At 36.4% G+C, this 15,511-nt stretch overlaps 1 protein-coding gene and 1 non-coding gene across 7 annotated transcripts in view; one reads left to right on the plus strand and one right to left on the minus strand.

Moving 5' to 3' along the window:
• Positions 1-15,511, plus strand: part of NRF1 (nuclear respiratory factor 1) — a 118,037-nt gene that overhangs the window by 45,620 nt on the left and 56,906 nt on the right. For all 6 annotated transcript variants that reach the window (XM_061165776.1, XM_061165775.1, XM_061165780.1 and 3 more), the window contains 2 exons: positions 6,554-6,668; positions 10,709-10,835. In XM_061165776.1, the coding sequence (XP_061021759.1) occupies positions 6,554-6,668; positions 10,709-10,835 (242 nt within the window). The remainder of the gene's footprint in view (positions 1-6,553; positions 6,669-10,708; positions 10,836-15,511) is intronic.
• TRNAW-CCA (transfer RNA tryptophan (anticodon CCA)) lies at positions 13,703-13,774 on the minus strand. The gene has a single exon. It is a non-coding gene; the product is annotated as a tRNA-Trp (tRNA).

Genomic DNA, 15,511 nt, shown 5'->3' on the forward strand with positions numbered 1-15,511 from the left:
TTCTCTTTACTATTTCAGTTCAGTTCAGTCACTCAGTCGTGTCCAACTCTTTGTGACCCCATGAACTGCAGCATGCCAAGCCTCCCTGTCCATCACCAGCTCCTGGAGTCCACTCAAACCCATGTCCTTTGAGTCAATGATGCCATCCAAACATCTCATCCTCTGTCGTCCCCTTCTCATTCTGCCTTCAGTCTTTCCCAGCACCAGGGTCTTTTCCAATGAGTCAGGTCTTTGCATCAGGTGGCCAAAGTATTGGAATTTAGCTTCAACATCAGTCCTTCCGAAGAACACCCAGGACTGATCTCCTTTAGGATGGACTGGTTGGATCTCCTTGCAGTCCAAGGGACTCTCGAGAGTCTTCTCCAACACCACAGTTCAAAAGCATCAATTCTTCTGCGCTCAGCTTTCTTTATAGTCCAACTCTCACATCCATACGTGACCACTGGAAAAACCATAACCTTGACTAGACAGACCGTTGGCAAAGTAATGTCTCTGCTTTTTAATATGCTGTCTAGGTTGGTCATAACTTTCCTTCCAAGGAGTAAGTGTCTTTTAATTTCATGGCTTCAGTCACCTTCTGCAGTGATTTTGGAGCCCAGAAAAATAAAGTCAGCCACTGTTTCCACTGTTTCCCCGTCTATTTGCCATGAAGTGATGGGACTGGATGCCATGATCTTACACTGTACGTTTAGCGCTATGTGGAAAGCTCCATGTAGACCCTGTGGATGGATCTAATATTGTATAAGGAACACTGATTTTGAAGATACTTAGGAAAAGATGGACAGGAAATCAATGATTAGAAATAGCCAAAGTAGTGCATTTTTTAAAAAAAGTATATGCTGTATTTAAGTGAAAGAAGATAGCTGCAATGAAAATAAACTTACACTGTCATTATCCAGTGTATTTTTCTGAAATAGTGAATTTTAAAATAAGATTTGGTGGCAAAATACATATAAAATGTTTGTGAAATATATTTTGAAATTTTTTTACTTCCCAGAAGAGGGCATCCTAACATAATGAATCCAAGTCAACTTCTTTCCTAGGAAGGAAGGTGTTTTTGAGACATAGTTTTGCTATAGTACAGTACTGCATTGTCATAGTGTTAAGATTAGCAAAGAATTTTAATCTAACCCTCTTATGTGACAGATGTGGAAACTGAGGCCCAACTGATATAAATGATTTAATCATTCAACAGTTACTGAGAAATTATTATATACTTTATATTAGTATATATAGACACTATAAACAAGACAGGCAAGAACTTGCTCCTGAAGGACCTTACAGACCAGTGATAGGAAGAGGGGTACATATAACCAAGTTGAATAATTTCGGAAGCACTGAGTTCTCTGAGGAATATAATGAACTTTACTTTAAATGGAGAGGGAAGGGTAGCTGGTTATCCTCGTTTTCTAATCCTATTTCATTCTCTCCCTCTGCTGAAGTAACCACTATTCTGAATTTGATCGTCATCATTCTCTTGAATTTCTTTCATATTGTTTTGTGTGTATCTATCAGTAAACAATATTTAGCATTGTTTTTGCATATTTTGGCTTCCCTTGCCGCTCAGCTGGTAAAGAATCCGCCTGCAGTGTGGGAGACCTGGGTTCAATCCCTGGGTCGGGAAGATTCCCCTGGAGGAGGAAAACGCTACCCACTCCAGTATTCTGGCCTTGAGAATTCCATAGAATGTATGGTCCATGGGGTCTCAGAGTCAGACACGACTGAGTGACCTTCACTTTCACTTGCATGTTTTAAATTATATATAAATGGTATCACTCTGATATTGTTTGTCTAAAAGTGTTTATTTCATTCAGTATTATTTTTCTGAAATTTATGTATGTTGATAATGTGGCTAGATAATTTTCATTTTAAGTGTTATTTAGTATCCATTCATTATCTGAATGTGTCATATATTGGGAGAACACTTAGGTTGTCTATAATCTTTTACTATTTACAGTTGCTACAAATAGAAATTATTTTGTATGTTTTCTTGTACATATTGTAAGAGCTCTTGGCTTTGGTTTTCAAACTTCTTTTGACAGTGTGCCACAGTAAGACATTGTGATCTAGAATAAAGATGCACATATAATTGAAATAACAATTTCTCAGGAAGTGATACTTCTACTGCAAGTAACACACTCTTTGATATGTTCTGATATCTTTCACTTTATTCCATGTTATTAAAACAAACAAAAAAACTACTCATAGTTTGAAAAACACTGCTGGAGGGTATACTCAGGAGGGCAAAGATAGGCACATTTTCAACTTTACTGGGTATCCCAGATGTCTTTCCAAATAGTTTTATTTGTTTGCATTCCCACCAGGAGTGTACTCGAGTGCCTATTGCTTCTCATGCTCGCCACATTTGGTATTGTCAATTGTTTTTATTTTTGCCAGTCTGATGGGTATGAAATAGTATCTCATTGTTGGTTTAATTTGCTTGTTTGAGCAAGAGGTTCCAGCCAGTGCAGGAAAATCAGATAGAGTGTTATCTCAGAACTTTATTGGCTATTCTTATTTTGCATATTTTCCTTTGTGCATTTTTCCAATTTTTTTAAGAGTTACTGATTTTTTTTTTTTCAGCACTAATCTTTTCTTGGTAAATATGTATTGTAGTTATCTTCTTCCCCTAGTTGTCCACTCCCTTCCCAATTTTTTATCATTTCTTTTTGTTCATAGAGGTTTTGGATTTATGTCATTGTGCAGTTACTAGTGTTTTAAACTTTTGGAGTTTTGTTTAAGCAATTCTTCTTAACCCTGTGTTTGTAAATACTTCCCAGTAGTTTATTGTAGAAGTTACATAGTTTATTATTTTATTGATGTTTTTGTTTTACATTTAAGCCTTTAAGCTACCTGGAATTTATTTTCTTGTATAGTATGATGTATGGATCTACTTTCATTATTTTTGCATGCAGACAGTCAGTTACTCTGACTCCAGATCTTTAATCATCCATCCTTTTCCCACCTTTGTCTTTTGACACAGCAGGGTGTTTGTGAACTCTCAAGTAAGTTACATTGGTTTATTTGTCTGTCTTTTCAGTCAGTTCTACACTGTCATAAAGGATTGTAGCCTTATTGGTACTTGGTACTTGGTAGGGTGAGTGCCCCAGCCTCTTTTTTAAAATCTTCAGAAATTGTTTTGGCTGTTTTTAGCCCTTTGCATTTCCATTTAAGATTTAGAACCAGGTCTTCCCTGTTGGTCCAGAGGCTAAAGCTCTGCCCTCCCAATCCTAGGGACCCGGATTTGATCTGGTCAGAGAACTAGATCCTACATGCTACAACTAAGAGTTTGCATGCCACCACAACAAAAATCAAATGTGCCGCAACCAAGACCTGGTGCTGCCAGATAAATAAATAAATAGGGTTTATTTCCTAGGAAAAAGGGAATAGGTTGTTCTTGATAGGATTTATTAAGTTAAATATTTCAAAATAGACATTGCATATAAAAAGGTATTTAAAAATAAATAAAATTTAGAACAAATAATATTACTTATTTATATATAAATATGGACATGAGTTTCAGCAAACTCTGGGAGTTGGTGATGGACAGGGAGGCCTGGCATGCTGCAGTCCATGGGGTCGCAAAGAGTCAGACATGATTGAGCAACTGAACTGAACTGAAATAAAATTTAAAATAAATAAAGTTCAATTTTTCAAGTTCCATACCAAAAATGGGATTTTTATTTAAATTGCATTAATTAATTTATTTATTCATGATGCCTAAAACTGGAACTTGCCAAAATGTCTCTCAGAATAAACTGTGGTCTGTTCATACTTTGGAGTATTGCTCAGCAGTAAAAAGGAACAGTCTACTGAGATATATATATAGTAACATGGATGAATCTTAAAAACACTATTATAAGTGAAAGAAACCTTGCACAAAAGAGCATATACTGTATGATTCCATTTATTTTGATGTGCTAGAATAGGCAAAACTAAGGTAGGGTGAAACAAACAAGAATTGTGTCCTTATGGTGGGAAGTACAGGGAAGAAGTGATGGGAGGGTACAGGAGAGAACTATTTGTAGTGATGATATTAAATATCTTAGTAGGGGTTTGGGTTTCATAGTTGTATGGATTTTTCAAATTTATTGAATGATTTGTGCATTTTGCTATATGTAGATTTTATCTCAAAAGAAAAAAAAATATTGAACTCTAGCTAATGATACTTCTATTGAAGTATATAGTGGGATCATACTGTAGTTTACTTTGAAATGCATTTAAAAATACCCAATATGGGTTGATGAATGGGTAGGAAGGTGGATAGATACATATAGTAAAATATTAATAGTAGAATCTAGGTGGTAGATAGGTGAATGTTCACTATAAAATTCTTTCAACTTTGCTATATATTTTAAAGTTTTTAAAAATATATATTTGAAACTTCTAATATAATAATAATAAAAATATTGGACTCACACAACTCAGTAACATAATGGCAACCTGATTAAAAAATGGACAAAGGACTTGAGTAGACATCTTCCTAAAGAAGGCACACAAATGGCCAGTAAGTATATGAAGAGATGCTCAGCATCACTAATCATCAGGGAAATGCAAATAAAAACCACGATGAGATATTGCCTCATGCCTGTTAAGATGGCTGTTAGCAGAAAATAAAAAAATAGTAAGTATTGGCATGGATATGGAGAAATAGGAACCCTTCTATGTTGTTGGTAGGAATGTGAAATGATACAGCCCCTATGGAAAACAGTATGAAAGTCCTCCCCCAAAATTAAAGATACAATTACCATATGATCCAGTTCTTTCTATGGATGTTTATTCAAAAGAATTGACGTCAGGATCTCATGGAGGTATTGGCACCTCTGTGTTCACTGAAGCATTATTCATAGTAGTCAAGGTGTGGAAACAATCTAAATTTCCATTGACAGATGAATGTGTGTTAGTCACTCATTCGTGTCTGACTCTTTGTGACCCCATGGACTGTAGCCCACCAGGCTCCCCTGTCCATGGAATTCTCCAGGCAAGAACATTGGAGTGGGTTGCCATTCCCTTCTCCGGATGAATAGATAAAGAGAAAATGTGGTATGTATGTATGGAATATTTAGCTTTTTGTTTAAAAAAGGAAGAAAATGCTACCATATATGACAACATGGATGAACCTTGATGGCATTATGTTGAGTAACATATACGGGTCAAAAGGACAGGTACTGCACGATTTACTTACATGAAGTATCATATTCAAACTCTTATTCTACTCTGCATACAGTAGAATGGTGTTTGCCAGGGGCTGAGGTGTAGAAGTGGGGAGTTGCCATTAAAGAACATAAAGTTTCAGTCATCTTCAGTCAAGATGAATAGTTCTAGAATACAACGTTGTGTCTATAGTTAACAGTACTATATTGTACACTTAAAGTTGGTTGAGACGGTGGATCTCATATGTAAGTTTGTTGAGACGGTGGATCTCATATGTTGTGTCACTACCACAATTAAAAAAATTAAATGTTAGAAAAAAAGGCATCAGTAATATTTTTTCTTCTGCCAGCTATTTATAGTGGAAAGGAAGGTAAAAGACATTACCTTGTTTCTTGCTTATTTGGGGGCTCTTTAGAGAGGTTTTATTTAAGTCAGACTGAGTATACAACTAAGTAACATGTAGAGGCTCATGTAGATTTTCAGGGAGGCCTATTGTAATTGAGCCATTTATAGAAAATATATGCCAGGATAAATGTGAGCACTTAAACCTAATTTTCATTTAAACCTTCTAGGGGGTTCACAAATAAAGATAAAGATGGATTGTCTGTTTTAAAAAATAAAAGGAATGCCATTGATATGTTGAGATTGGGTGAATCAGAGACTAATAATTCCTTAAGGACTACCGTTTGTTTTAGTCATTAGCTTGAGGGCAAACCAGACCAAATTTTATTAACATTTTCCCCTTAGAGTGGGACAGTTTTTATTACTTTCCTTCCGGATGCTTTCATCAACATGACCTTGTGGTTAACAGTTCCATTTAGGGCATAATTCTCAGATATACAAGAAAAAATTTTCCACTTTTAGTAAGTGGAAATAAGCTGGTATTCTTCTAGATATTCCTCTTATATGTGGTGGTGGTGGTAGGGTTGGTGTTCCAAATATGAGTGATTATCTCCGACTTTCTAACTTGTCAGTGCCTTGTAACGGAAAGAGGGGCACAGGAATGGAAATGAATTTGAAATCTGTAACTTTTTTTGTCTTGGCAGGCTCTTCTTCTAAATGGTGCTATTTCATCTATGAAGCACCTTTGAGAATATTGCCTTAAAAGTAGGGATATGCTAATAAAGCAAAACAAAAAAATATTATATATAATTCAGACTAGTATGTGGTGGGGAGGTGTGAGTCATTAACTTTTTTAAAAGATTCATTGTAAGTTTTAATGGTTAATTAAAATATGATCCATGTTGAACAGTGAAGTATATTGATGGTATCAGTAATATTCTATACTTACTGATAACATACTAGGACATAAATGCTACTTTTTTGTACATCTAATTGTTTTCTGCATGGTGCAGTTAACAGACTCTGCCTGGTCTCAGCACATATGTTATTGTTTCAGGTCCTGTGGGAATGGCAGCTGCTGCTGCTGTGGCAACAGGAAAGAAACGGAAACGTCCTCATGTGTTTGAATCTAATCCATCTATCCGGAAGAGACAGCAAACACGTTTGCTTAGGTGAGGGCTTCCTTATTCATGTTGTTGCTGCTCCTCAAATACTTTATGGTATGGATGACAGAATATACCTTATTAGATTCATCAAGGGATGTGCTGTGCTGTGCTTAGTCGCTCAGTCATGTCTGACTTTGCGACCCCATGGACTGTAGCCCACCAGGCTCCTCTGTCCATGGGGATTCTCCAGGCAAGAACACTGGAGTGGGTTGCCATGCCCTCCTCCAGGGGATCTTCCCAACCTGGGATCAAACCCAGGTCTCTTGCATTGCAGGCGGATTCTTTACCATCTCAGCCACCGGGGAAGCCCAAGAATACTGGAGAGGATAGCCTACCCCTTCTCCAGGGAATCTTCCCGACCCAGAAATCAAACCCGGTTTCCTGCATTGCAGGCAGATTCTTCACCAGCTGAGCTACCAGGGAATCCCTTCATCAAGGGATACCAAGTTAAATTCTTTGATAACAGAATTACACTTTAAAGTACTTTTAACAAAAATAAATGAGACTAGAACTATGATTAACAGATGTATGTTGTTTAGTTGCTGGGTCATATTAGCCTCTTTTGTGACTCCGTAAACTTCAGCCCACCAGGCTCCTTAGTCCACGGGATTTCCTTAGGCAGGAATACTGGAGTAGGTTGCCAATTCCTTCTCTTGGGTATCTTCCTGAACCAGGAATCAAACCCACGTCTCCTGTATTGAAAGATGGATTCTTTACCACTGAGCCACCAGGGAAGCCCTAACTTCTCTGTATAGATGTATAGAATCATAGTATTTCATTCAGAGAAAATTTATCAATATATGCCAGCTATGTGCCAGGTATTGTTCTGGGCCTTGGGAACCTAACAGCTAACAAAATAAATTAAAGAGCTTACATTCTAATGGAGGGAATAAGAAAATAAATATATGATACATCAGATGATGAAAAGTGAAAAAAACAGAGCAAAATAAGGAAAATAGAAAGGTTAGAGGATTAGGAGGAAAATGGTAGTTTCTCTTTTTTTATGGAAATGATCTTTGTTAAGGCAACCTTTGAACAGAGACCTGAAGTAATTGTAAGGGAAACCATGTTGATATCTACAGGAAGAACTTTTGGGGCTGAGGGCTAGTAAAAGCAAAGGTTCTGAAGTGGGAAGGCATGTCTTAGACATGTTTGAGGAACAACTAGAGAAAGAAGGAGAAGAGGTGTGCTCTTAATAGTAGTGGAAAGCCACACCATGGCATCTTCTGGTCCAATCTAAGGGCTTTGACTCTTACTCTAAGTGACATGAAGTCAATGAAGACTTTTGATTAAAACAATGATGTAATCTGACTTATGTTTTTAAAGTATCACTCAGACTACTGTGTTAAGAATAGACTCTGAGGGTACAGGAATGAAAGCAAGGCTGAAGATATAAGCACATAGGCAGCATTCGAAGCAGACTAGGGAGTGAGTGTCAGAGAAGGCAATGGCAGCCCGCTCCAGTACTCTTGCCTGGAGAATCCCATGGACGGAGCAGCCTGGTGGGCTGCGGTCCATGGGGTCGCTAAGAGTCGGACACGACTGAGCGACTTCACTTTCACTTTTCACTTTCATGCATTGGAGAAGGAAATGGCACCCCACTCCAGTACTCTTGCCTGGAGAATCCCAGGGATAGGGGAGCTTGGTGGGCTGCCGTCTATGGGGTCGCACAGAGTCAGACACAGCTGAAGTGACTTAGCAGCAGTAGCAGGGAATGAGTGTGGACTGAAGCACTTTACCCCTTAGGGATTAAAGAAAGGAAAGGAATTATCAAAGAGTCTAAGAAGTGACCAGTGAGTCAGGAGGAAACCAGGAGAATGGTGTCCTGGAAACCAAGTACAGAAATTGTTCCAAGAAGGAGGACTTGTGATCAGCACTATCGATGGTGCTGACAGGTTGACTAAGATGCAAATTGACCATTAGATTTAGCAACGTGGAGGTCATGATTGAACTTGATAAAGTGTTTTCAGAGGAGCAGTAAGGATGAAAAGATTGAAGGGTCTTCAAGAGAGAATGGGAATTATCTATGGTGAAACAGATCACCAGCCCATGTTGGATGCATGAGACAAGTGCTCTGGCCTGGTGCACTGGGAAGACCCAGAGGGATCGGGTAGAGAGGGAGGTGGGAGGGGGGGGTCGGGATGGGGAATACATGTAAATCCATGGCTGATTCATGTCAATATATAAAAAAACCACTACAATATTGTAAAGTAATTAGCCTCCAACTAATAAAAATAAAGGAAAAAAAAAGAAGAAAATAAGAACAATATTTTAAAAAAAAGAGAATGGGAAGAGAGGAATTGGAGACAGTGAATGTATTTTCTTATCATTCCTTCAAGGAATGCCACTGGATTTCTTGTTTGGTATGTGGTCCTTTACTTGGCTTCCCTGGTGGCTCAGATGGTAAAGCGTCTGCCTGCAATGTGGGAGACCTGCGTTTGATCCCTGGGTTGGGAAGATCCCCTGGAGAAGGAAATGGCAATCCACTGCAGTTCTCTCGCCTGGAATATCCCATGGATGGAGGAGCCTGGCAGGCTACAGTCCATGTGGTCACAAAGAGTCGGACACGACTGAGTAACTTCACTTCCACTTCTTCCACTTGTTTTTATTTCTTCTGAAGAGTTTGTAGGTTGTAAAGAAAGATTATTGCACATCTGTGGTACATGGAGGACTTCATATTTTGACAGGCTGACCAACATGCATTCATGTATAATAAAAAATTTAGTCTATAAAATGTTTCAGAAGTCTCTTCTTATAGTATTTTATATATCCAAATTGTTAAGATGTTTATTGGAATGTTGAATCCAAATGGAGTACCAGCACTTGTAAATGATATGTGGACAAAAGTTAGAAAATATAGTCTATATTAAGAACATAAGATTATAAGAAACTGAAGGGAAAATCCAGAAAATACTTAATGGTAGTTTTCAGCACAGAGATTATATACCACTAGATAGGCAAAAAAATTTCCTTTCCTTTAATGATAAATCTTACTATCTTTAATGATAGTACAGGCAGGAGGAATTGAATATATTATTTATCGAGCCATCTTTTCTAAAAGGGGCATAGACACAGTGGTTTTGGAGAAAGATGGAAAACTTTCTTGTGATTTGTTGGCTTTGCTTCATTTGAATTGGCATGTCCCTTGACAGGGTAGACTATGTTTCCAGAAGAATTATGGGATGTAGAACTTTAAAATAATCTCCCATAATTTCCAGAAGGAAAGGACAATGTTTCTGTTTCATCCAGAAACAGATGGATTTGAAAAAGCTCTTTTACTCCATCCTCATTTGTAAAATACTTCAGGACTAAGAATTATTGTTTATATCATAATGAAAATCTGGAAATGACAACATGACAACATTTTTGAAGTACTATATCGGTAAGACATAAACAGGCTTCCCAGGTGGCTTAGTGGTAAAGAATCAGCCTGCTAATGCAGGAGATGCAAGAGATGCAGTTTCTATTCCTGGGTCAGGGAGATTGCCTGAAGGAGGAAATGGCACCCCACTCCAGTTTTCTTGCTGAGAGAATCCCATGGACTGAGGAGCCTGGCAGGCTATAAGTCCATAGGGTCGCAAAGAGTCAGACGTGACTGAGCATTGGAGCAAGACATAAACAGTGATCATATCAGTCAAAGAAATCAGAAACACTTCATTTCAGGCCCCTTCAGTAAGCATGGAGATGATATGGTAAAGTCTATAGGAGGACATCTCAGCATTAATCTTTATTATTATAAGCAGCACACTTTTGGTGCTGAGATCAGGAAGTATGATACACTCTGTATTCAACGTTGTGTCATGGCTGTGTCCTGACGTAAACCTGGGGTAGACTCTTATGTCAGTGAGCTAGTCACGGGTCTTTAGGACAAAGGGATGTACATATTTCTGCTGAACAGGATATTAAACCTCACACACACCCTTTTCACAATTCAGGTAAAAGAAGACATACCTAATTAGAATAAATTGTCTCAAGTCAAAGGAAATCTTTCTCATGTAATTTTTGTCTGTGTCACGTAATTTCTGTCTTTTTGTTCTCTGATTCAGGAAACTCCGAGCCACACTAGATGAATATACTACTCGAGTAGGACAACAAGCTATTGTCCTTTGTATCTCTCCCTCCAAACCCAACCCTGTCTTTAAAGTGTTCGGTGCAGCTCCTTTGGAGAATGTGGTAAGAAAACTGTGTTTGTTCCCTGACACCCTTTGCTTTCTGTGAGTTGTTGTTCGCATTCTTTTGATCCTTTGTCTAGCACAATAGTTATTTTATCTTCCCTTCATCCAGGGGTGGGAATTCGGACTGGTTTTCAAACTCCTTTATGCAGATCATAGTAAAATGGATCATTTCTGTTTCTCCTTTTCATAACAAGCTATTTTACCTCATCAGATGCAATGGAAAAAAATGATGTTGAATTCCTTAAGAAACCAATGCAAGATTTTATAAGAAAATTGCTGAAACAAAATGCTATTTTCTCAAGATGTGAACTTCCTAAGGCAAACCTGGGAGCATTTTACTGATCACTGATATCTGAATTGCATATTTTAAATCATTTTTATTTCTTCAAATAATTGATTTAATCCTTCAATGTTGAAATATAGTTGAATATTTTGATTATATCCCTATCTATAGCTAACTTTATAAAAATAGTGTTTCACTCTTGGATAATTTTACTATGTGAACTGTTCTTTCTTTGGATGAAGTAACTTTGAACCATTAGTAGAATAATGATCTGTCCAGAATTAAATTGCATTTTATTTTTACTAGGATAAAATTTCTGAGCTTAAAATGAATTTATTAGATTTTCTCCCATATTAAGCATAGATACTTCACATGTTCAGAATTAGTAATCAGTTGAGGTTTTGTTTATTGTATTTTTTTTCCCCACACACAGATGTTGTCATTCTTTCTTAACATTTTTGAGTTTGTTTTGAGTTTTTCCTCAGATTCCTAAGTCCCTAGAATAGGATGCGTATTAAGACCTTTCCTGAGAAGAGTGTGATAGATGGCTTTCTAGTTCAAAATGATACCTGACTAACAAAGTAATGGAAGTGAGACCAGTTAATTTTGTTATAAACTATAATATAAATATTATATTTATATTATTGTTAAAGATTTTATTTTAGATTGGAGCAGAAACAATCCAAATCAAAACCCAGTTCTGTTCAATTTATATGACATACTTACAGTGACTCACAAGTGTTCAAAGTAGCTGCAAATGATACCATCAAGAAAGTGGGAAAACAATCTACAGAATGGGAAAGAAAAATATATTGGCAAAACATATCTGATACAAATTTGTACCCAGAATATATAAGTAACCCTTATAACTCAGCAGTGACAAGACAGTTAACCCAGGAATGCCCTGGTTTTCAGTGGAGGGGACTTAATGCTTCTACTGCAGCAGGCACAGGTTCAATCTCTGGTCAGGGAATGAAGACCCGGCAAGCCGCACAACGTGGCCAAAAAAAAAAAGACGATTAACAGAATTTAAAATGGCAAAGAGTCTGAATAAATATTTTTCCAAAGAAAATATAGAAATGACCAGCAAACACATGAGCACTTGATAAATAACCATTAATCATTAGGGAAATGCAAATCAGAACTACAAAGAGATACCTCATGCCCACTACAATGAATATAATTTAAAAGATGGACAATAATAAATGTTGATGGGGATGTGGAGAAATTGGAACCCCATACATTGCAGTTAGAGATGTAAAATGATGCAGCTGATTTGGAAAACAATTTGGTAATTTCTCAAAATATCAAAAGAACATATGACTATACATGACTAGTGACCCAACAATTCTATATGACCCAACAATTCTACTCCTACATTTATCCAAGAGAACTGAGAATAAAGCTTATACACACAATGTTCATAGCAACAAAACTTATATAAATAAAAACAAATGCACAATGTTCATAGTAGCATTGTTCATAATAGCCACAAAGTGGAAATAACTCAAATGTTCATCTGCTGATGAATGGATTAAAAAAGTTGTATTATCCATTCTGTGTAGTATTACTCAGCAGTGAAAAGGAGTGAAGTACTTATAAATGTTACAACATGGACAAACCTTGAAAGCATTGTGCTGAGTGAAAGAATCCATTCATAAAAGGCCACATATTGTATGATTTCACTTATGGGCAGTATCTGGAGTAGTCAAATCTGTAGAGACAGAAAGTAGGTTAGTGGTTGCCAGATTTGAAAGGTAGGGATGGAGGAATGGAAAGTGACAGCTAGTGGGATTGGAGTTTCTTTCAGGGAAGATAGATTATGATGATGCTTACGTGACCCTACAGATATTTAAAAGAGTAAATTGTACACTTCAAATGGGTGAATTGTATGGTATGTATGATAGACTGAATAATGAATGGCCCCCAAAGATAGACAGATCCAAATCTTTATATGACATAAAGGATTTTGCAGGTGTGGTTAAGTTAAAGATTTTTGAGATGGGGACATCACTCTGGATTATCCAGGTAGGCCCTAAATCTAGTCACAGTGTCTTTATGTAAGAGGGAGCCAAAAGGAGATTGATATAGAAGGTGGAGATGTGTCAGCGGAAGCAAGAGGTTGGGTGCAAGGAACGGGTCAGAAGCAAAGCAGTATGTGTTCAACAGCAGCTAGGCAGGATGAGAAAATGGATTCTCCCCTAGAGCTTCCAGAACATCCAGCCCTGCCAACAACTTGGGCCTATGAAACTAAGAGAATGAATTTCTATTGATAGAAGCCACCAAGTTTGTAATACTTTGTGGCAACCATAGGAAGCTAATATGTATGGCATATGAATTATATTTCAATAAAGCTGTTAAAATTTTAAAAGCAAAACAATAAGCAAAGCAAGTGTAAGACAAATCCCTACAAAAATAAATCATGAATCACAGCATTAATATGAAGTGAAGTGAAGTGAAGTCGCTCAGTCATGTCCGACTCTTTGCAACCCCATGGATTGTAGCCTACCAGCCTCCTCTGTCCATGGAATTCTCCAGGCAAGAATACTGGAGTGGGTTGCCATTTCCTTCTCCAGGGGATCTTCCCAGCCCAGGGATCGAACCTGGGTCTCCCACATTGGAGGCAGACGCTTTAACCTCTGAGCCACCAGGGAAGCATTAATATGAGACAAAGCCAAGTTCTCAAGACAAATGAATATTAACTGAGGACCATAGGTCTTTGAGTATTGATAAGCAGTATAAATTTATAATGAACCTTTTATGTCTCAACATTAAAGAATATAGATCAAAAATTAGAAATGGGATTAAAAAAAATAGAAACCACAGTGGTAGTAGGAGTCTGCAATATTTTTGTCACTCAAGGAAGAAAAATATAAATAAGAATATAGAGATCTGAAGAGTAGAATTAATAAGGTTAATATAAAAGGTAGATATATTAACATTGATACCATACTAAGGGAAAATATACCATATTTGAAGAATTACATGAATGGATTATAAGAATTGACCATGTGTTTTTATTAGGTCCCAAAGAAAATCTTAATAAATTGTAAAAGGTAGAAAATTACACAGGTCATATTTTTGATTAAAGAATAGAAAATTTAGAAATTAATATAAAAAAGATTGACAAATTTTCAGCCACATGGAAATTTAAAAATACTTTTTATTGTAGTTGTTTTACAATGCTTGGTTAGTTTCTGCTATGCAGCAAAGCGAATCACTTATATGTATACAAAAACACTTGAGAGAACAACTTAATCTGCAAACTATTTTAAAACAAGTTTTAAATAGCCTTAAAAATTATGATTTAAACTGATGCTTAAAAGGATGTTTATTGCCTTGATTTTTTTTTCTATATATATAAGAAAGAAAGAAAAGAAATTTCATCCGAGAAAGATATACAGTAAGTAAACATGTGGAAGAAATTAATGATTTTGTAAACAGAAAGAGAATTGTTACATTCAAGAAATGGTACTATGAAAAATCTAATGAAATAGATAAACTAGCATACTAATTGAGAAAAAGGATGAGAAAACAAATATACAGTCTTAGAAGTGAGATGAATTATAGTTGCAGATAAAAAATAGATTGAACATTGTAAGGAAATTCTATGCATTAATTCTATTCTTTTAAATTAAAAACCTCAACCAAGTGGATAATTTAATAAGAAAATAACCAAAATATATCCAAACCAGTAAGACAATAAACACAAAATTGAAAAAGTAATTAAACCATATCTCTCAAATGGATACTATACTCCTGATTATTTCGAGTGACTTCCGTTAAACCTTCAAAGTATAGAATATTCCTTAATCTTATATATATATATATATATACTCGTATACAGGGTGGTATTAAAGAATCAGAGCTCATATTCACTGTAATCAGTTATACAGTGTATTCTGCATAATCTCATGTTAGTAACAGTAAAAGAAATTATTTGGATTTTATAATAATGTCTAACATTTACTGAATGCTTTGTTCTAGGTTATAAGTTATAAGCACTTTTCATGTATTATCTCATTAAATAATATTAAAACTCTGGTATTTGCATTTTGTCCTCCTGCCTGAAGCCATCATTAACCTTTCTTGCTCTTTTTTCTGGAGGCTGCTGGGAACTCTGGAAGATTAAAATTCCATAGGGCTGTTCATCTTTGGAATATGGATTTCAGACTCAAGATTATCAGTTTTTTACAAATTTGTCAAAGGAGAATTGAAAAATTTACTGGGCCCTCTAATAGGTGGTGTTGAAGCTTTTCTTATGTTTTCCAGCTTTTCATTTATTTCTCCATATTGTGTTCTGCCCATATTACTTCCTTGCCCACACTTGGAATGTGAGTTTTAGACAGGTTAATTGAATCATGCACATAGATTGGTGTTAATGTACATAG

Source organism: Dama dama, chromosome 18, assembly GCF_033118175.1.
Source record: "Dama dama isolate Ldn47 chromosome 18, ASM3311817v1, whole genome shotgun sequence".
In the NCBI taxonomy this organism is placed as follows: domain Eukaryota; kingdom Metazoa; phylum Chordata; class Mammalia; order Artiodactyla; family Cervidae; genus Dama; species Dama dama.